The sequence below is a fragment of the Callorhinus ursinus genome, unplaced genomic scaffold (genome assembly GCF_003265705.2).
Source record: "Callorhinus ursinus isolate GAN/ISIS: 27379988/994484 unplaced genomic scaffold, GSC_fseal_2.0 scaffold10, whole genome shotgun sequence".
Lineage (NCBI taxonomy): Eukaryota > Metazoa > Chordata > Mammalia > Carnivora > Otariidae > Callorhinus > Callorhinus ursinus.
Genome location: NW_027397072.1, coordinates 65,695,998 through 65,718,187, shown reverse-complemented (window position 1 = coordinate 65,718,187; position 22,190 = coordinate 65,695,998). Strand labels below are relative to the sequence as shown.

Sequence of the window (22,190 nt, the reverse complement as noted above, 5' to 3'; positions counted from 1 at the left end):
TTATGCAACATCTAGCTCTCCTAATGGGTAGCTGACCTAAACTTTTTTTGAGATGGATTTTTAAAATATAGTATGGTATAACATATAGTCCAAGACAGACCTGATGATATTGCTAAAAACAATAATACCTTCCTAAAATCCACATATATTTGGATATAATGAGAATAACCCCAGACTAGAATTAGGACCTGAGCACCACTCAGTTTCACTGTCCACTATTTTTGACTCAGCAAAGTATTTAACCTCTTAGATTTTTCTTTCCTCATTGGAAAAGAGGACTATGATGAAATTATGACTATAGTTCTTACTGAGCTTATGTGTCACATACCATGCTAAAGCATTTTTTATACATTAATTCACAACTATCACATGATGTAGGTAGTATCATCATTTAAAAGGTAAGGCTTAGGGGCACCTGGGTGTCTCAGCTGGTTAAGCGACTGCCTTCGGCTCAGGTCATGATCCCAGGGTCCTGGGATAGAGCCCCGCATCAGGCTCCCTGCTCGGTGGGGAGTCTGCTTCTCCCTCACTCTCTCTGCCTGCCTCTCTGCCTCCTTGTGCTATCTCTCTATCACATAAATAAGTAAAATTTTTAAAAAAATAAAATAAAAAAATAAATAAAAGGTAAAGTTCCGAGAAAATTAGCTCAGAAAATTTGAAATAATGAAATAAAAAAACTCAAGAGTACTCAGCTCTAAATCCATGTCCGTGCTACTATGCCCCATAAAAAATGTAAACAATTCTAAAAGAACACAAAGTTCTCAACAACTTTCTTCCCAACCTCCTGCCCAGAGGCATTCCATTCATTGACTGACACTCCTTTCCTTACCAAAATTCTGTTCTCCCTTGGTTTCAAGACAACATGTTTTCCTGATTCTCTACTCTTTCCAATTGCTTATTTTTCCTCTTGACTGCATCTTCTTCCTGATTACCAAATACCTAACCCAGCAGCATGTCCTGTCAATTCTATCTTCTATATATATATCTCAAATCCATCCACCTCTATCTCCACTGACATCACCCTAACCCGATTCAACATTATATCTTCTTGGATTAGGCTGTTATCTTTCAGTTACTCTTCCAGTTATTGCCTCTCTTCAATTCCACACACTGATGTTACTAGTTTGGATCATGTCATTCCTCTGCTGAAAATTTTCATAAGCTTTCAACTGCACTTTAAAAATCTAAACCTGGCCCCAAGACTCAAAACACTACTAGTGACCCTTGATTCCTTCTCTTTCATATTTAATCATTCACCAAATCTTCCAGCACTTTCTTGCTAATATACTGGAGCTCGGTTTCTTCTTTACAATTCCATTTGCTACACTGGAACAGACTTTCATTTTCCTGCATCTGAATTATAGTAAAAGGTCTTGCTACCTAAAGCTCTTATTTCCCTCTCCACCTCCAATTCATTATTCATGACATTGCCATACTTGCTTCCTAAACACAGTATCACTTTCATCATGTTAGGTCCCTCCTCAAGAATCTAGAATAGCTCCCTTTTGTTTAGTAAACCAAGCTCACAAATAAGAAACCTCTGCTGCCAAGAGCCTTAATAACTTTAGCGTCAGGTGTACTATTTCCTTCTCTATCACAATTCCTTCAACAGGCACCACCAGGGAGAGTGAAATTTATATAGATTTATATAAAGCTATTTTATTCCACAGACTTGGGATAGCAGAAATTAAGGAAGAGATTAATTTTCTACTATCCCAAGTCTGTGGAATAAAATAGCTTTATATAAATTTTGTGTTGGCACATACCTACTGTAAAATCTCAGTCAAGAAACTTGACCTTTCTGTGCCTTAACTGCCTCATCTGTGAAATGCTTTCATGGGCTTTCAATAAGGACTGGGTTAAAACCCTTTATCAGATATTTTATTACTGTTATGTAATTGTTTCACCTGTTATGTCTTGTCTCCCAATAAAACAAAGGACGGGGACTTCCTTATACTTCTCTCCTAAACCCAATTAACACAAATTATATTAAAATTGTATTAAATATAAGGGGTTTACATCCCTATGACTCTTTTGATTTAGTCCAGGATCAGTAGGATGGAATCTAAATAACTTAAAATTCTGACATGTATCAGACACTATTTCATGTTCCACTGTATCATCACTCTCTTCTCTTCCCAATGCGTTTAAATGCTTAACAAGTTTATTGGCTCTTTTAAGTTTATCTTCTTCCCGTTAACTTCAGTACTGCCCACAGTACTGAAGCAAGAAAGTGTTGTGAATCAATGATGACCTATCAATACGGGGTCATTTGACATTCAACTCAACTCATTCTAACTTATTTTGAGTCCATAATTCAGAACTTGGCTCATTTTAGAACCGTAATGTTAAAAAAGAACGCTAAATAGTCCGCTTTGAATTTATTCAGTGTATTTTGTAGCAAAATATCCTATAAACTATGAGCATCTCATTCACTCAAGTCTTTTTAAAATTAAAAACCCACTAATGATCAATGTATTTCATATAAATTTTGGAAATGGCTATTTTCTGGACTAATATATTGAATAACTTAAACAATGACATTTAAAAAAGTAATTCTAATGAACACAGAAAACTATCAATGTGTTTGGAAATCCCAATTTTTATAATCTGGTAAAATTGCAAATTAACAAGATTATGGTGAAAAAAATGAAAAAACCATATCCATAACAAAGAAACTAAGTTTAACAGAATCCCTAAATTACTCTTTGATTCTATTAGAAAAGTGCACTCAATTTAAACAAAAATAAAGAAAATAAAACAAGTGACCCCATTTACACATTTTTCAATCTTAGATACAAAGCCTTTTCATATTATTCTCAGTGCCAGAGTTCTCTTCTAGTTTAATGTTATTTGGTAAAGGTAATTCAATTAGAAAAACTACTTAAAAATCCTAATAGTATATCATGAAACATGACTAATTACAGAAAACATTTTTCCCAATAGCATAAAATTTTAAAAATAAGTACTTTTTTTCTCCAATACTTTAGTTTTCTATCAGAGTAATATTACACAGAAAGACATGTTCCAAGGTTTCTAATGAAACATCGTGTATTTTTGGACTAATGTTGGAGGGCTACTCTATGTACAAACCTCCACTATATGTGATCTTTCCAATAGTAACAACAGTTAAAGAATCTTATATACACTCTGAGAAGAATCCATTATAATTAATTTGTAGGGAGTCACATTTAAGAACACAGTTTCTGAGAATTTTATATTTACGTGGATGGGGGGAAAAAAGAGATTACAAAACAGTATTTCCTTCCCCACAAAAAAGGAGGCCAATGACAACAACAAAAAAAACAAAAGTAGCTACCTAGTAAAATTCCATGCAAAGACAGAGAATAACCATCTGCTTAGCTGACTTAGAAATTAAATTTACTTAAATGTCTCAGGTATAGGAAACATTTTTCAAGTGTTCAATACAGGACAAATGTTTAAATTGATTCTCCATCAAAGATAAACAGTATTTTCTAAGCAGAAGGAAAAAAAACTATTAATTGAATATTGAAAATTTAAATATTTCAAAGAAATGATTAAGAACGTATTGCATACACAAAACAATTGTTTAACAGTAAGACTTTTACTAATAACGAGCTGTGCAACAGACATAATTTCATTCCCCCAATTGTGAAGTATTTATTTCTGGGCATCCAAATTTTCATTGACCTTGAAGAAAGTAGGTATTGATGATGTAAATATAATCCTAATATAATTTATCTTTTCCTTCAAAAATCTCTGCCATATTCACTTTACACACCACACACATGCACACGAAATAATCCCAATGTCTAACAATAGGTGTATATCATACAGAAGAATACTATACAGTTTAAAAAAAACTAAATCAACATTGTTAACATCAACAAATCTTCCAATTAACTGTTGGGTGAGAAATGAAAGTTCAGAGTACACGTAAGAGCATGAGATCAACCATGTAAAGTTTAAAAACACACAAAAAACTACATATTATTTATGGATACATAGATATGCAAAAAAGGTATATAAACATGTACAGAAATAATACATCAACTTCAGAATAATGGTTACCTACAGGGAGGATGGAGAATGGATAGAATGAGATGGGCACAAAGGGGGCTTTAACTCTATCCACAATGTTCAACATTACAAAGATTAGAAACAAACATGGTATAATGTTAACATTGTTAAATTTGGTGGTGTTACACAGACACACATTTTCTATACTTTTCAATTTTGAAATCTTTCATAATAAAAATGAAAACATTCACAGAAGAAAAGGTTGAATCACTGCTGCCATTTCCAGGTTAAGTAACTGGGCACAGTGAAACACAACACAGGTTTTCTTTTCCCAAATAAGACAGTAAATATTAACAGAAAACATTACATGACTGGCAATGTACACTTTTTATAAAGTATCCACTGATTTAAAATATACAACAATTAAAGAACAGGATTTAAATGCTTCTACCTCAAAAACTCTACCTTTGCTTTCATCAAAGGATTGAATTTCACACCACAAACAGGCTCTCCTTGCTTTAAAGAGTACCCCTTTGAATATTCTTTTATGTCATTTCCCTTAAATGTGATTGAGAATAAAAGGCTTAGTATACAGGGTATAAGATATCTGGCTATCTGTAGTTTAAGAAAGACTAATGAATACTCTGTATTCTAACATAAACTAACAGTGGCTCAATTCAAAGATAATAAATTACTGCCAGTACAAAAACTTTCACTTTTTAGTTTGAAACTTTTGACCTACAGGAAAAAACAGAATGTGTAACTCTGTTTACCAAACATGTTTTTTCTTGTCAGGAAAGCTTTCCCATGTTTGTCAGATTAATACTTCCTTGATCACAGATGAAGTCTTTCAAATTAAAGATAAACAACTACTTGCCTGTTGTTTCTGATATGCAGTGTTTGGATTTATCTTTGATTCCAAGAGTAGTGATCCTGAAAGATAAAAAATAGTATTTGTAAGTTTCAATTCATAAAATTCTGAATAAAATATCTGAATATTAATTTAAAAAAACAAACTTGTTCTCCTTCCCTAGCTAGACATGTGAAGTAATCAAATGTATTCTGATTCACGTTTTTCTCTTCAGATCTGGGCTACATACAGAACACACCATCTTATCTCCCATATACTCTTAAAGGAAAAAAAAAATCCACCTAAGATCAACATTCAGACCCAAAATATAAGGAGACTAGATGTCCATTAAAATTTTATTGAAATGAAAATTTTAAGGTCTAAATGACTACTTGAAGCCAAGCTCTTTTTAACAAAGTTATTTTATTGCATTTCCAGTTTAACAAAACAAATTACAAAGGACCACAACAGGAATCTAAGTACTTAGTACACAAATTACAGAACTGCATTTATCCTTTTCTCCTTAACATAATGAAGGACACTTCATATAGAAATAAATGTCCGTAACTATTTAAAATAAAAGGGAAAGTGCAAGAGTACAAAATACAAGAATAAATCTAAGATTGTTATTTTTCTATTATCTGCACATAATTGCTCAAATCGAGGCGTTCAGATTACAGTGAGAAAGGTTTTAATTATGCTCTACATTTTATAATTTAAAAATTCTTCACACATGACTCGTACAATAAACCAACGGATACAAGTTTACAATCTGTTCTGGTGTCCTAACTTGTTTAAGTTGTAAAGTACCCACTTCTTCATGGCAACCTCTACAAAGGCAGCCTGGGGGGATCCCAGACTATAGATATGCTTGTGCGTGCACGTATCGTGGCAACAGTCTGCAATAACCACAGGAAAAGGTACCTTTTGGTTTTCCCCAGCACCTGTCGCCTGGGGCAAAAGGGGCTGGTTAGTAAAATGGGTTAAAAAAAAAAAACCCACTCAGAAAGTGAAGTTTCACTAAGCTTTTTCAACAGACATATAATGGATAAGAAAACAAAAAATAAAGGGAGGGGGAGGGTCAGCTCCCTAGGACGAGAAGAAAACTACTCCTGTCTCTCATTACTCCTCCGTTCGCACTTCTCTCTCCCATTTCAAAGGCGAGACTGGAGAGGAAGGAGTCAAATCCTTAATAGGGATAGGAGGCGGGGGAACAGAATCAACGTTTGACTGAGGGTAAATCCGGACAAAGTAGTTTGTTTTTACCGTACTGAAGTACAGACACAAAACCAAAGCGCTGTCCCAAGATGTGATAGTAACAGTACCCGGCCCAGGGCCTAAACACCAGGGCTATGCCCAAACCGGAGGCACTGATTGTCCCCTATCCTATGTTCCAATAACCTTACCGTCGGACTCAGCCCGAACGAGCAGCGACATCCCCTTGAGCTCCTCCACATAAGTGGAGGAGACATGCCCGGTGCCTCGGTCGTCCCATTGACGGTCTTCGTTGAGGGTATAGACCTTCACTCGCCGCCGCGTATCCGACATGGTGGCTGCTGTCCCCACCGCCTCGGCCGCCGCCTCCTCGCTCACCTCGTCCGCGCCCCTCACTCTTGAGAGACGGTTGCGGCGGTGGCGGCAGCGGCGGCGGCGGCTCCGGAGAGGCCCGAGTTCACCATGGCTCCCAAGGTTCAGTCGCGGTAAGGGGCAACAAGAGTCACCGAGACCCCTCCGCCCGGAGTCCCGGTCACCTCTCACTTCACCCCCGCACACACCCACCCTCCCCTCCCTTTGCCCCCCAGAGCTCGCTCTCCCGCCGCCGCCGCCGCCGCCGTAACTACTACAGCTCCGCCATCTTGTAACCCGATTCTCTCTGCCTTTCTCTTCCTCCTCCAGCAGGCTCGCACGGGCTGTCCTAGCAGGGGCTACGGCGGCCGACGAGCCCAATGCGCGGCGCCTCTGCTTTTCGCACGCGCTTCCCCAGCCGGCAGTGTTCGGTGTTCTCGCGAGGCGGGGTACTGGACCTATGTGGGAGGGTCTAAGAGCGACTTCCTCTTTTCTCGGTCCCGCCTGCTGGCGCGGGATCTCCGCCGGTGGTCGGTTCTCGCGAGTTCCCTGTCCCGTCTGGTGCCGCGAGATTCCTTTCTGAGGCGGCAGGTCTTCGATCTTCCTTTGAGTGGTTGCTGGCTGCACCTGGGGTGTGACGAGCCGTGGGACCCAGCTCTGAGGAAAAAGTAAAGCATACCTGGGAGGTACGCATCCTTGGACGGGACTAAGCCTGAGCAAAAAGGAAGGAAATGTGCTCGCACTCCTTAATGGAAGCTGACCGTGTCAGCCTATGGGAGAAAAATACCTAAAAATTCTTGCCGTGAATACGTAGGAACTTTGAGCCCTGTAAGTTACGGGGATCCGAAACCCACTAAAACTCGTTGTAGAATCTGTTAAACATCTCAGGAAGTGTTCTATGGACCACCAGGCGATTGTAATGTTGTACATTAGTGTGTTGACAAATTCCTATTTCCCGCCAAAGCGTATCACTGTTAGGCGTTTGGTAGCTGGCAATTGAAAAGCATACTGTCCACTTCAGGAAATGCAGTGCTCTTTCCGTGTTTGTAACCTCGGAAAATAAGTCTTAAGAGAAGTTAAGGGAAGTGGAGGGGACCTACCTGCTTAACATATCTAAGAGCATTGTTTTGATATTTTTGAGTTTCTCTTACGAGCATTTTTTGCGTTATCTATCGGGAGGTCTTCTGCGCTGAATAAGCGAAGGAGGAATTCTCTGGACATTCACGTTGTCAAACATCACATTAATCGTCTAACATTGCCCGGTGGATACCAGTCATGTGCTGGGCAGTCGTTTATTTCAGTGCTCGTTCGTTCTTGATAGAATATGTTTTTAAAGACATTCTCAGCTTGTTCTGTCGTCAGTTCTTTCCACTCATTAGTCTGAAAGGTGAAAACAGACGCGATGCACACGTTGACCCTGCAGCGCATCTTGGGGGTTGTAGTCATTACTTATCAGGGGTTTCGTCAAAACGTGCTTTTGTTTTGACCAGATCGTATGTGTGCACACCCTTTGGCGATGCACTAAAAACGTGAGACGTCTTACATAGAACAGGCGCCTGATAAAAAATAAATTATAATTTCAAAATCTGGATACATCGCATTTTTAAAAAAATCTATAGAGGACCTCAGAAAAGGTACTTGAATTAGGTAGTTATATGTAATAATAGGGTCCATTAATTGCCGTGATTGATGTGGACAAATGCATTTTGAGCCCAGAGAAAATGACCTTTCTGTTTTGGGTCAGAAAAAGCTCCACAGAATAAGTTTGGAACTGGTGTTAGAGGATCCCTAAGTGGGAGTTTGCACTTTGGCTTGGGAAGGTGTTCAAGGCTGAGGGGACAGGGTGAACAAAGTCATATGTTGCTGGCCTAAAAGAACTTACAGGTAAGTTACATATAACTTAAAGGAATGAAAACTATACAGAAGTCACTTTAACACTGTATGTGTTGAGGTTAATGTCCTACAAATAGAACTAACTCTGGACAAAATTGTGAAATAAGAGTTATTTCCTGCATTTACTCAATCATTCAAATATTTGTTGAGCATAAACTATGTGTTAGACACTGTTCTATATGGTGAATAAAAAGAAAAGGCCCCTCTTCTCATGGAGCTTACATTCTAGTATAGGAAGACAATAAACAAATACATGCCAGATACTGATAAATATTAATACCAAAAAATAAAAGTAGCAAAAGGTTAGTGAGCTTGGGAAAGGTAATGGTGTCATTGAGGAAGGCCTCTGAGGGAGGCAGGCAGCCGTACATGTCCCCAAGGGAAGAGAGCATGAGAAAACAGAAAAGCAAATACAAAGCCATGTGGCTGTAGTGAGAGGGATAATAAGGAAACCAGTGTCTTTAAACCTATATATAATGGAATCTATACATATTGTTGTATATATGTACCCTAGTATATTTAAACCATCTCCTATTTATGTATATATGTGTCATTCCCAGTAGTTTCCAACCTAAAATAATAAATGATTTACCAAAATTATTTCATGTGTTCCAATTTACTTGATGTTAAGTTCCTAGAGTAGGGTTTTTCAACGTTAGCACCACTAACATTTTGGGCTGGATAATTCTTTGTTGTGAGAGATTGTTCTGTGCTAAACAAGATTTTAGCAGCCTCCCTTATTTTTACCCACTAGATGCCAGTAGTATTGCACCCTCTCTTCCAGCTGTGACAGCTCAATCTACCATCATTGCCAATGTCCCTGGAAGACATGTTATATTTTTTAATTCTTGAGGGTTTAAAAAAATATCCTGTTAATCTCTATAGGGTAAACTGGGCTGTTGTTTCATTGACTCATACCCTTGAAATGTCACCCTTTCTGATAGATGTTTTTATGAAAATGCTTTTATGAAAGTTTTTTGCTATATTCACTCATTTTTTTTCCTTAAGGTGATTAAGTCTTCTTCATTTAAGTAAACCATCAAAACTGATAACCTATATCCTCTTAGCCACATTCCTATTTCTTTTCCCCTTTACAACCAAACTATTTAAGGGTTGAAGTTGTTTATACTCCCTTCATTTCTTCACCTTCCACTTATTCCTCAATTGAACCCATTCTGGTTTCCGTCACACTGCCCACCCCAGCACCTTGCTCTCATCATAAGGCTCTTTACAAACTAACTTAAGATATCTATGTTAATAATGCCAGTGGACATTTTTCAACTTGTCTTACTTGATCTAAGTTAAAATTGATACTTTTTTGTCTGAACTTTGTTCCCTCCAGTCATATCATGGCAATTCTTGCTTTATCCCTCAGATGTTGCCGCAGTTATCACTTTCATAAAGGACCCTTCTGACTCCCCTGTCTAGACAATATCCCTTTGGAATATTACAAGTACCAAAAAACCCAATTCAAAGTGGTTTAAATGGTAAGATAATTTATTGGCTCATATGAAGGAAAATCGGGAGATAAAGAGGAACCTCGGGTAGATTTGATTGACTTGACAGTATCAGTGAGAACTTGATTTCCTTCTGCCTCTCAATTCTGTATTCTGCTCTGTCAAATTCACACTAAGGCTGACTCCTTTTGTATCTTAAGATAGTGGCCAAGAGCTCCCAAGGTTCCACAGTTCTTCATTCACAGCAAAAAAGAGTTTCTTCACGTATTCCCAGTTACATTGTGATTAGACTAATATAGGTCCACATGCCTTACCCTTGAACCCAGAGATCTGAGGTCTAGGGAATGTCAAGCACTGATTGGCTGAGGCAAATCAGGGCCTGTCATTGGAGCCTGGGGTTAATCCCACCCAAATCCCACGGATATTACACCATGTGATATGGTAAAAGAGATGTAGGAAGACAACCAGAGTATCAATTTTATCTTCTTGTTACAGCACCATGCACCCTTCCATTGTAGCATTTGTCATACTTGTAGCTTTAGGTTTATTGATTTTTTAAAAATTTTTAAATTTTTATTTGTATGATTTCTGATTAATAACTGTCTCTACATCTAGGTGACAAATTTCTGTGAGTTCAAGGAACTGTTTTTTCTCACCATTTTATCTCTAGTGCCTAGCAGAGGATGTGGAACATAGCAGGTACTCAATAACTGTTGAAAGTTAGAAGTTTACTAGTAGAAGTTTACTACTCAGTTTGACATTCTCCCTAGCAAGTAATTTAATAACTACCCTATCAAATCAACTGAGATTAAATTACATCTTTGAAAGCTGTAGATTGGTATCTCTAGTTTCTATCTAACTAGTCAATTCTTGATACATTACTGAATGATAGTTTGAAACAAATTTGATCCTATTATATTGTTTTTGCATCTTTCAACAGTTTCTGATTTCTTGTAGGATAAAGTTCTTTAGAATGGCATACAAAGCTCTCCATGGTTTGGCCCCTTCCAAACCCTGGCTGGCTCTCTACTCTGAAGAGCAAGGCTATGGACTGTTGGGGTGATTTTCGTTTTCAATCACAGCCCCTCCCATTCACCTTACGAAATGTTTTTAGAAGTCTTTTCTCTGGATGAGTGTAGTTTCTCCAGATATTTCCTCATACTCGGACAGAGTAAAGGCAGAGGAAGGAGGCAAGAGGTCCTTCATCTGTTTGGTATTTAAGCTTTCACTTAAGCACTCCTTTTAACCCTTTTGTCACAATTTCCCACTACTGTGACTAGTGTCTCCAAATGAAAGTCTCTCCTAGTTCATAAAATAAATCTCAGTCTCCTGAGGTGGTGGTGTTGGAGGCAGTGTTCAAAGGGCTTGTATGGGTATGAGTGTGTGTGGAGGGAGATGGTAGTCCTTTGGTTATGTGGGATTGGGAAGGGGATCCAGTTGTGTAGCCCCTCTCTATATAGACTTTGACCCTGTCCTCAGATTCTAAGCCCTGATCCTTTCTGATTTGTTGTAGAGATAATTAGTTCTTTTCTCTGATCACCTCTGTGGCCATTTAGGTTATAACTTCCTCTGTTCTGCTAAGGTCCACTAGTGCTCTACCATCTGCTTGCCATGCAAATGATGTTTGTTAAAATCTTTTGTCTGATGTCTCTTTTACTGTGTTTGTCCTTTGGATTTTATACTTTAAAAAAAATTAACTGATTAATTTTGCATTTTTGACAAAGGTATTCTAACATGTTTTTATGTTTTTTTAATGTTTAATTCTGTATTTCCCTTGGATTTTTTTTGTATATGTGAAGTAAGTGCCAATTTAAAATGTTTCCTCCAAATGGAGAGCCACTTCTCAGTATCATTTATATATGAAATAATTTGAAATGCTATTTTAGTCATAGTCTTTAGTAAATCTACAGACACGTGTACATACACGTATGTGGATTTGAGTCTAAACTCATACTGTTTTCATTGTCTTAGTTGGTCAACTGTAGTATGACAGTTTTAATTGCTATAGTTTTATTATTTGTTTTGGTATTTGGTTGATATGGTGGCCATATCAGTGCACCATTTAGATCTCCTTCAAGAGAACCTACTCTGGGGAACATACTTGACTGATAGCCAGCTGCCACCCCTTTGGATCCACCATTGCATTTGAGCTGAAGCCATAAAGACCTCGAGCTGCTCCCAGTCATTAACTGAGCATAGCACTGATACTATACTTATCTTTTACTACCTAGTGCAGAACTCCTTCAATGGGCAACTTTGGCTTGGGGAACTTCGTAGCAGTCTGGATGAGACTTTCTTGGAACTACACTGAAGCTCTTTCCACCCAGTATTTCCTTACCGTCCCTCTTTTGTAGAGGTCAAACTTGTACTATGGTCTGTAGGCTGTCCCTGTCAATTCCTGAGCCTGTTTTATCCTTCACAGACACTTCCTCTAGTCAGTATCATACATGTTTAATCCCTTCGTGGCAACTGTATCTTTGAGGGCCAGAACTGACATAGGTGGTACAGGGCGTAGTATAAGAAATCAGGCAGTAAGATGGGGTTTGGGGAATAGTTTACTCAGTCCTTGGCACAAGGTGGTCACTTGACTACTGATTTGACCAGTAGTGATCTAGGAAAACATCCCATAAGAGGGGAATGTTGTTGTCTATACAGTGATTCAAGCATTTGAAAAATACGGGGAAAACAGTGCCTACAAGGAGAGCAGAACTGGCCAATTAAGTTGTACTACTGCCTTGCAGAGGGAGAGTGGGTTTCAAAAAAAGGTCCTTATTTCCTGCAATGGAAGAATAGACATGGGATTTGACAGAGTTACAGAGCTCTAAAGATAATTTGAATGTTGAGCTTAAGGGGGGCTGCTATGCAGTTAGGGTCCTGGTTGGGTAATCCTGAAGCTTGAAATATGGGATGGGGGTACCTGTGAAGATGTTGATTCTGCAGATACCCCCTGAACTCTCAGGGATTGCAGAAGTGGCACATGCTTCCTAAAAGAGGTAACAGTTCCCTCCCCTTGCAAAAAGACCTCTTCCATAGTTGCTCTCATTTCTTATCCTAGCTGAGAGGTTGTGATAGCTAGGGTTAAATCTCAGCATAATCCGCCTAGGGACTGCTGGGCCTAGGGAGCAAAGAGATTACACACTGAAGGAACTGAAATAATAATCTAGCATGTACTACCAAGGAGCCAGAGAAGTACACTTAGGATTGGACTTTGAGGGTCCTTGATCAAGGGGGCTTGGATACTCAAGATTTCATTGATTTGGGATACCCTTGGAACAGAAGATTTAACCTTGGCCAGGACCCAACAGGATGGGGCAGATTTACTGGTAAGCTAGCTCTTGGAAGCCTGGAAAAAGTGAGAGGAAATGAGCTTATACCATGGCAGCTTTTGACTCCTACAGAAGATACCTATTTATTTTGGCATACCTATATATAGCAAGTACATACATATATACTCACACAATTGAAATATCATTATATTAACAATGCCTTATTTTATCTTCCATTACTTAGAAATATATTTTGGAAGGAAAGTAAACATTTGTTAGAACTTTCAAACTACGTATGAAAGCAAAACCCACCAATGAAAGAAAATGAAATGGTTATTGCTCACTTATTAGTTCTAACTAATTGTTTTGTACCAATTGAAAGTGTTTTTAAGAAGATCATCTGCATGTTTTTCTTCTCAACCTCTTTTTAATCTTATCTTGCTGGTTAGGACCTGAGAACACCGATGAGAGTAATAGTGGTGATTCTCATTCTGTCCTGACTCTAATAGCCATGTCCCCAGTGTTGTATACTAGTTCTTAATTTCTTTCTGATAGCTAACACTTAACGACTTAAGGACATTTCCTAATATTTTAAACATTCTTGGAAATTTTATAAATTGCCTCTTCTGTATCTGGTGATCATATAGTTTTTCTCTTGTAAAATCTTTATAATGAATTGTATTCTTATTCTTACCATTCCTGCATTTCCACAGATCTACTTGGTCCTAATAGCTTTTGTCAATATTTTATTAAGACAATTTATCGGAAGGACTTCAAGATGGTAAAATATAAGGGATCTTAAACTCACCTCCTCCCATGAACAGAACAAATCTACAGCTACATATGAAACACCTCTAGAACAAAGGATAAAAGGGCCACATTGAGATGGGTAGGAGAGGCAATACATGGTCTTTCAAGAAACCCCACCCTAGGCCAGAGACCAACATTTGGGAGGAATTTCATAATACAGGGCTTATCCCTGAGTGAGGGGTTTGTGCTCCATACCAGGCACCCCAGCCCTTTGTAACTGCATCAGAGAGATGAGCCCCCGAGGCCTTGAAAACCAACAGGGCTTACAACCATAGAGCTTTAGGGAATGGAATATCCACTCTTAAAGGACTCATGCATAGACCCACTCATCCCAGGACCCAGCACAAAAGTAAGTCTGAAAGACACCTAGACCATATGCTTAGGAAACTCATTTGCTAATCTTACAGCATCTGCCAGAGAGACAGGAACCTGTTGGGACTCTCTGGGGACAGAGGTGCTGGCAGACACCATTTTTGCACACCTCCCCCACACCCAGCCTGTTAGCTCAGGTAGAAGTGTCCTGCTCCCATCACAACCCAGGCCTATCTTGCTCCAGCTGAGTGCCCTGCCCTCATGGTCTACCGTGCCAACCAGTGGGCATGTACAGCCCACACAAGGGACACCCCTTGAGCGCCTGGTGCTGGTGGCCAGGAGGGATTGTTTTGGAACCCCTGGGCCTAAAATATTCAGTCTTTCACAGGTTACCACCCCAAGGGCACTGCACAACCAGCAAACTGAAACATACCCCCAGAGTTCATTTGAGAAAGGCATATTTTCTTGTCCTGGAGCTTCAGCCTGAGGGGCAGGATTCAGGTTTGCCATATATTCATAGGCTACAGAGGTGCCCCCAAGGGAAGATGGGCAGGGAGATAACCATATTAGTGTTCTCCCGTGGCCATATAGCAGTTCACGGATACCTCCCCGAAAGCTGCTTATTATATATGCCTAAAGCAAGAGTTTAGCAGTTGTCACCCTGGGGATAACTCCAGATTTCCTGGTCTGAAAGTCAGCAGGGTTTACGATTACAAACCCACAAGACTATATATTTACATACCTTGAAAGCTGCTGCCTGTGGATCTGGCTTACCCTATACCTAAAAGAACTAGAAAAAGAAGAAATGAAGCCCAAAGTTAGTAGAAGGAGGTATATAAGATCAGAGTGGAAATAAATGAAATAGAGACTAAAAAGGTAACAGAAAACGTCAGTAAAATGAAGAGGTGGTTCTTTGAAAAGATAAGCAAAACTGATGAACCTTTAGGTAGTCTCACTGATTAAAAAAGACAGGGCTCAAATAAAAAAAATGAAAGAAGTTACAACTGATACTATGGAAACACAAAAGGTCATAATAGACCACTACTAACAATTATATGCCAACAAATTGGATAATCTGGAAGAAATGGAAAAATTCCTAGAAATATACAATTTTCCAAGACTGACTCTTGAGGAAATAGAAAATCTGAATAAGCCAATTGCTGGCAAGGAGAGTGAATGAGTAATCAAAAACTTCCCAACAAAAGTCCAGGACCAGATGGCTTCACTGGTGAATTCTCCCAAACATTGGAAGATATAATACCTATCCTTCTCAGACAAGGACACCACAGAGAGGAAAATTACAGGCCAGGCCATAACCCTGATGAACATGGATGCAAAAGTCTTCAACAAAATATTAGCAAATCAAATTCAACAGTACATTAAAAGGATCAAACACCATGATCAACGTTGATTTACCTCAGGGAAGCAAGTATGGTCAACATCTGCAAATCAATCAGTATGATACATCGCATTAACATTTGCATGTAAAAATAAGCTGTTGTATGCACAGTACAAATGAGAGGCCAGGAGACTCCAAAGCGAAGGGTAGAGAGAGAGAGAAGGCCTTTGTTCATAATGATGTACAGTGCTGGAGCCAGCCAGCCACAGGGAGTGTGACTTGGCTTCTGTGAAATAAATTCATGGCCCTGTGAGCATCCCTTCCCACTCCCACAATTGCTTTAGCTTATGTTGGTTTGTGCCCCTTCACCCTGGTCTCAACTCATTGGCCTAGAATTTTATGAAAGCCTGTTGGATAACATCAGTGTCTACCTTTTTGCAAGTAACCAAGCATATTCTTGCCTGATTAAGTGCTTTGAAAATATCACCTTGTACTAGCCTTGTCTTGACTTGTATTCTTTAATAAAATTTGCTAATTCTGGTGAAGAAAAAGCACAGGGTTAAGGAGTGGAAGACTGTTAAATTGGTTTATAAAATGAAAAGGCTGCTTCTTTCTAAACATAAAATACCAATTGAATATGAAGTTGTTAGTGCCTTCATTTGGAATTCTCCTTCCAAAATAGCTGCACATCTTCCTCCACTTCATTCAGATGTGTGCTCAAATGTTACCTACTTAGGCCATTCTGGATCATTTTATCTAAAATAGTACCTTTTCTTGATCATTTTATCCCTTTACCCAGTTGTTTTTCTTTAAAAAACCTACTACCACCTGACATGCTATATACTTTACTGTTAATTTCCATCCACTAGAATGTGAACATTGGAACTTGATGTTTTGTTTACTGATGCATTCTTTGCACACTTTATAGTGTCTGGAACATAGTAAGTGTTGAATTAATACTATGCTTGGCAGAACTGAACTAAGAAAGATACTGATATTTACCCTTCTATCTTCGATCCAGAAATATAAAATATTCTGTAAGAGATGAAAAACTTATTGCATAAAAACGGTACTTTATGGGCAGGGGAGTCTCAGTAACAAAGAATATGAAGGGAAGGGTCTTGTAAGTACCTGCATTGCACTAACTACCAAAGATGGGCACTTCAATTTTAGTCATTATAGTGTTTTTAGCATATAATTGCACTTTTAGAAGTACTTCATGAAGAGTAGGGAAAACTACCAAGATTTGAATGAAGACAAAAATATAAGTTCAGATATAAAGTGTAGGATCTTGGTTTAAGTGGAAATGGAATCTTTTTGGTGGTTTGTGGTTAGTGGGCTATACTGTCACTTTGTGGAACCACTGGTCTCTAGAATTTAGGAACTAGCTTCGTTTTTCTCCCAGTAGTAGTTGGGAGTCCCTTTGAAAAAGAAAATAGAAAACTTAAAAAAAATTACAATTTTGAAATGCTACCATTAAAGCTTACATTTTTCTTTTTTTTAAAGTAGGCTCCATGCCCATTGGGGAACCCAGTGCAGGTCTTCAACTCACGACCTTGAGATCAAGGGTTGGACACTTAATCTACTGAGCCACCCAGGCGCCCCAAGCTTATGTCTTAAACAGAAGGCAAGTGAGAACGAAAGATTTTTGTCACTATTAAAAATCAGATGTACAAAGCATAGAGTTTATATTTAGTGTCATTTTCAATCATCAGTATTTCAGAAAATGTGCCTACCATACTATTTTACACACTATATATAAAATATACATATTTAAAAAAATATTTGACCAACTAAATTTTTAATATTTATGAGCTATTTATGAGTCATGAATATACAAATATTTTGTCAGATTTATAAAAGGATTGCATATTTTTTTCTTTTTTGTAAACAAAGATGGAAATTTCTTTTAGTCCACATATGACCATACAGGTATTTTGAGTACTAGTTTGTGCTATTACTTGACATACTTTTCCTAGAGAACCCCTGAGTAGGAAAATGCTTAACCCCAAAGCTTTTCTTTTTTTTTCTTGTAGTGTTCAGTGATTCATTGTTTGCGTATAAAACCCAGTGCTCCATTCAGTACGTGCCCTCTTTAATACCCATCACCAGGCTAACCCATCCCCCCACCCCCCTCCCCTCTAGAACCCTGTTTGTTTCTCAGAGTCCTTAGTCTCTCATGGTTCGTCTCCCCATCAGATTCCCCCCCCTTGATTTTACCCTTCCTACTATCTTCTTTTTTTTTTTTTTTAACATGTAATGTATTATTTGTTTCAGAGGTACAGGTCTGTGATTCAACAGTCTTACACAATTCACAGCGCTCACCATAGCACATAACCTCCCCAATGTCTATCACTCAGCCACCCCATCCCTCCCATCCCCCACCACTCCATCAACCCTGTTTGTTTCCTGAGATTAAGAATTCCTCATATCAGTGAGATCATGATACATGTCTTTCTCTGATTGACTTATTTTGCACAGCATAACACCCTCTAGTTCCATCGATGTCATTGCAAATGGCAAGATTTCATTCCTTTTGATGGCTGCATAATATTCCAGTGTGTGTGTGTGTGTGTGTGTGTGTGTGTGTGTGTGTGTGTGTGTGTGTACCACATCTTCTTTATCCATTCATCTGTCGGTGGACATCTTGGCTCTTTCCATAGTTTGGCTATTGTGTACATTGCTGCTATAAACATCAGGGTGCACATACCCCTTTGGATCCCTACATTTGTATCTTTGGGGTAAATACCCAGTAGTGAAATTGCTGGCTCATAGGGTAGCTCTGTTTTCAACTTTTTGAGGAACCTCCATACTATTTTCCAGAATGGATGCACCAACTTGCATTCCCACCAACAGTGTAGGAGGGTTCCCCTTTCTCCGCATCCCTGCCAACATCTGTCGTTTCCTGACTTGTTCATTTTAGCCATTCTGACTGGTGTGAGGTGGTATCTCATTGAGGTTTTGATTTGGATTTCCCTGATGCCGAGCAATGTTGAGCATTTTTTCATGTGTCTGTTGACCATTTGGATGTCTTCTTTGGAAAAATGTCTGTTCATGTCTTCTGCCCATTTCTTGACTGGATCATTTGTTGTTTGGGTGTTGAGTTTGATAAGTTCTTTATAGATTTTGGATACTAGCCCTTTATCTGATATGTCATTTGCAAATATCTTCTCCCATTCTGTCAGTTGTCTTTTGGTTTTGTTGACTGTTTTGCTGTGCAAAAGCTTTTTATCTTGATGAGGTCCCAATAGTTCATTTTTGCCCTTGCTTCCCTTGCCTTTGGTGATGTTTCTAGGAAGAAGTTGCTGCGGCTGAGGTCAAAGAGGTTGCTGCCTGTGTTCTCCTTTAGGATTTTGATGGACTCCTATCTCACATTTAGGTCTTTCAACCATTTTGAGTCTAGTTTCGTGTGTGATGTAAGGATGGTACAGTTTCATTCTTCTGCATGTGGCTGTCCAGTTTTCCCAACACCAATTGTTGAAGAGACTGTCTTTTTTCCATTGGACATTCTTTCCTTTGTCGAACATTAGTTGACCATAGAGTTGAGGGTACATTTCTGGGCTCTCTATTCTGTTCCATTGATCTATGTGTCTGTTTTTGTGCCAGTACCATACTGTCTTGATGATGACAGCTTTGTAATAGAGCTGGAAGTCCGGAATTGTGATGCCACCAGCTTTTCTTTTCTTTTTCAACATTCCTATGGCTATTGAGGGTCTTTTCTGGTTCCATACAAATTTTAGGATTATTTGTTCCATTTCTTTGAAAAAAGTAGATGGTATTTTGGTAGGGATTGCATTAGATGTGTAGATTGCTCTAGGTAGTATTGACATCTTCACAATATTTCTTCTTCCAATCCATCAGCATGGAACGTTTTTCCATTTCTTTCTGTCTTCCTCCATTTCTTTCATGAGTATTTTATAGTTTTCTGAGTACAGATTCTTTGTCTCTTTGGTTAGATTTATTCCTAGGTACCTTATGGTTTTGGGTGCAGTTGTAAATGGGATTGACTCCTTAATTTCTCTTTCTTCTGTCTCATTGTTGGTGTATAGGAATGCCACTGATTTCTGTGCATTGATTTTATATCCTGCCACTTTACTGAATTCCTGTATGAGTTCTGGCAGTTTTGGGGGGGAGTCTTTTGGGTTTTCCACGTAAAGTATCATATCATCTGCAAAGAGTGAGAGTTTGACTTCTTTGCCGATTCGGATGCCTTTTATTCTTTTTTGTTGTCTGATTGCTGTGGCTAGGACTTCTAGTACTATGTTGAATAGCAGTGGTGATAGTGGACATCCCTGCCATGTTCCTGACCTTAGGGGGAAAGCTCTCAGTTTTTCCCCATTGAGAATGATATTCACTGTGGGTTTTTCATAGATGGCTTTATGATATTGAGGTAAGTACCCTCTATCCCTATGCTCTGAAGAGTTTTGATCAAGAAAGATGTTGTACTTTGTCAAATGCTTTTTTTGCATCGATTGAGAGGATCATATGGTTCTTGCTTTTTCTTTTATTAAGGTATTGTATCACATTGATTGATTTGCAGATATTGAACCAACCTTGCAGCCCAGGAATAAATCCCACTTGGTCGTGGTGAATAATCCTTTTAATGGACTGTTGGATAACGGGCTAGTATTTTGGTGAGAATTTTTGCATCCATGTTCATTGGGTATATTGGTCTGTAATTCTCCCTTTTGATGGGGTCTTTGTCTGGTTTTGGGATCAAGGTAATGGTGGCCTCATAAAATGAGTTTGTAAGTTTTCCTTCCATTTCAATTTTTTGGAACAGTTTCAGGAGAATAGGAATTAATTCTTCTTTAAATGTCTGATAGAATTCCCCTGGGTAGCCATCTGGCCCTGGGCTTTTCTTTGTTGGGAGATTTTTGATGACTGCTTCAATTTCCTTAGTGGTTATAGGTCTGTTCAGGTTTTCTATTTCTTCCTGGTTCAACTTTGGTAGTTGATCCGTCTCTAGGAATGCACCCATTTCTTCCAGGTTATCTAATTTGCTGGCATAGAGTTGCTCATAATATGTTCTTATAATTGTTTGTATTTCTTTGGTGTTGGTTGTGATCTCTCCTCTTTCATTCATGATTTTGTTGATTTGGGTCATTTCTCTTTTCTTTTTGGTAAGTCTGGCCACTGGTTTATCAATCTTGTTAATTCTTTCAAAGAACCAGCTCCTGGTTTCGTTGATCTGCTCTACTGTTCTTTTGGTTTCTAGTTCATTGATTTCTGCTCTGATCTTTATGATTTCTCTTCTCCTGCTGGGTTTAGGCTTTATTTGCTGTTCTTTCTCCAGCTCCTTTAGCTGGAGGGGTAGGTTGTGTATTTGAGACCTTTCTTGTTTCTTGAGAAAGGCTAATACTTTCCTCTTAGGACTGCCTTTGCTGCATCCCAAAGATTTTGAACAGTTGTGTTTTCATTTTCATTTGTTTCCATGAATTTTTTTAATTCTTCTTTAATTTCCTGGTTGACCCATTCATTCTTTAATAGGATGTTCTTTAGCCTCCATGTACTTGAATTCTTTCTGACTTTCCTCTTGTGACTGAGTTCTAGTTTCAAAGCATGGTGGTCTGAAAATATGCAGGGAATGATCCCAAGCTTTTGGTACCGGTTGAGACCTGATTTGTGACCTAGGATGTGATCTCTTCTGAAGAATGTTCTATGGGCACTAGAGAAGAATGTGTATTCTGTTGCTTTGGGATGGTATGTTCTGAATATATCTGTGAAGTTCATTTGGTCCAGTATGTCATTTAAAGTTTTTATTTCCTTGTTGATCTTTTGCTTAGATGATCTGTCCATTTCAGTGAGGGGGTTGTTAAAGTCCCCCACTAGTACTGTATTGTTGTCAATGTGTTTCTTTGCTTTTGTTATTAATTGGCTTATGTAATTGGCTGCTCCCATGTTCGGGGCATAGATATTTACAATTGTTAGGTCTTCTTGTTGGATAGACCCTTTAAGTAGGATATAGTGTCCTTCCTCATCTCTTATAGTCTTTGGCTTAAAATCTAATTTGTCTGATATAAGGATTGCCACCCCAGCTTTCTTTTGGTGTCCATTAGCATGGTAAATGGTTTTCTACCCCCTCACTTTCAATCTGGAGGTGTCTTTGGGTCTAAAATGAGTCTCTTGCAGACAGCATATCGATGGGTCTTCTTTTTTTATCCAACTTGATAGCCTGTGTCTTTTGATTGGGGCATTTAGCCCATTTACCTTCAGGGTAACTATGGAAAGATATGAATTTAGTGCCATTATATTGCCTGTAAGGTGACTGTTACTGTATAGTGTCTGTGTTCCTTTCTGGTCTATGTTACTTTTAGGTTCTCTCTTTGCTTAGAGAATCCCTTTCAATATTTCTTGTAGGGCTGGTTTCGTGTTTGCAAATTCCTTTAGTTTTTTTTTTGTCCTGGGAGCTTTTTCTCTCTCCTTCTGTTTTCAATGACAGCCTAGCTGGATATGGTATTCTTGGCTGCATATTTTTCTCATTTAGTGCTCTGAATACATCATGCCAGTCCTTTGTGGCCTGCCAGTTCTCTGTGGATAGATCTGTTGCCAATCTAATGTTTCTACCATTGTAGGTTACAGATCTCTTTTCCCGAGCTGCCTTCAGGATTTTCTCTTTGTCTCTGAGACTCGTAAGTCTTACTATTAGATGTTGGGGTTTTGAAGTATTTGTATTGATTTTGAGGGGGGGTTCT

General features: G+C 38.6%; 1 protein-coding gene and 1 long non-coding RNA gene across 8 annotated transcripts in view; one reads left to right on the top strand and one right to left on the bottom strand.

Moving 5' to 3' along the window:
- The window catches only part of PPP4R3B (protein phosphatase 4 regulatory subunit 3B), a 62,446-nt gene extending 55,731 nt beyond the window's left edge, over positions 1-6,715 (bottom strand). For both annotated transcript variants that reach the window (XM_025868807.2, XM_025868808.2), the window contains exons 1-2: positions 6,259-6,715; positions 4,880-4,935 (exon numbers count right to left, since the gene is read on the bottom strand). In XM_025868807.2, coding sequence (XP_025724592.1) covers positions 4,880-4,935; positions 6,259-6,400 — 198 coding nt within the window. In that variant the 5' untranslated portion in view covers positions 6,401-6,715. The remainder of the gene's footprint in view (positions 1-4,879; positions 4,936-6,258) is intronic.
- Positions 6,716-6,919: 204 nt separating this feature from the next.
- The window catches only part of LOC112821565 (uncharacterized), a 490,026-nt gene continuing 474,755 nt past the window's right edge, over positions 6,920-22,190 (top strand). For 4 of the 6 annotated variants that reach the window (XR_012379827.1, XR_003207478.2, XR_012379826.1 and 1 more), the window contains exon 1: positions 6,931-7,104. This is a non-coding gene — a long non-coding RNA (uncharacterized lncRNA). Of the gene's footprint in view, positions 7,105-22,190 lie in introns of all 6 variants that reach the window. The other 2 variants (XR_012379824.1, XR_012379825.1) reach the window with 2 other exon arrangements.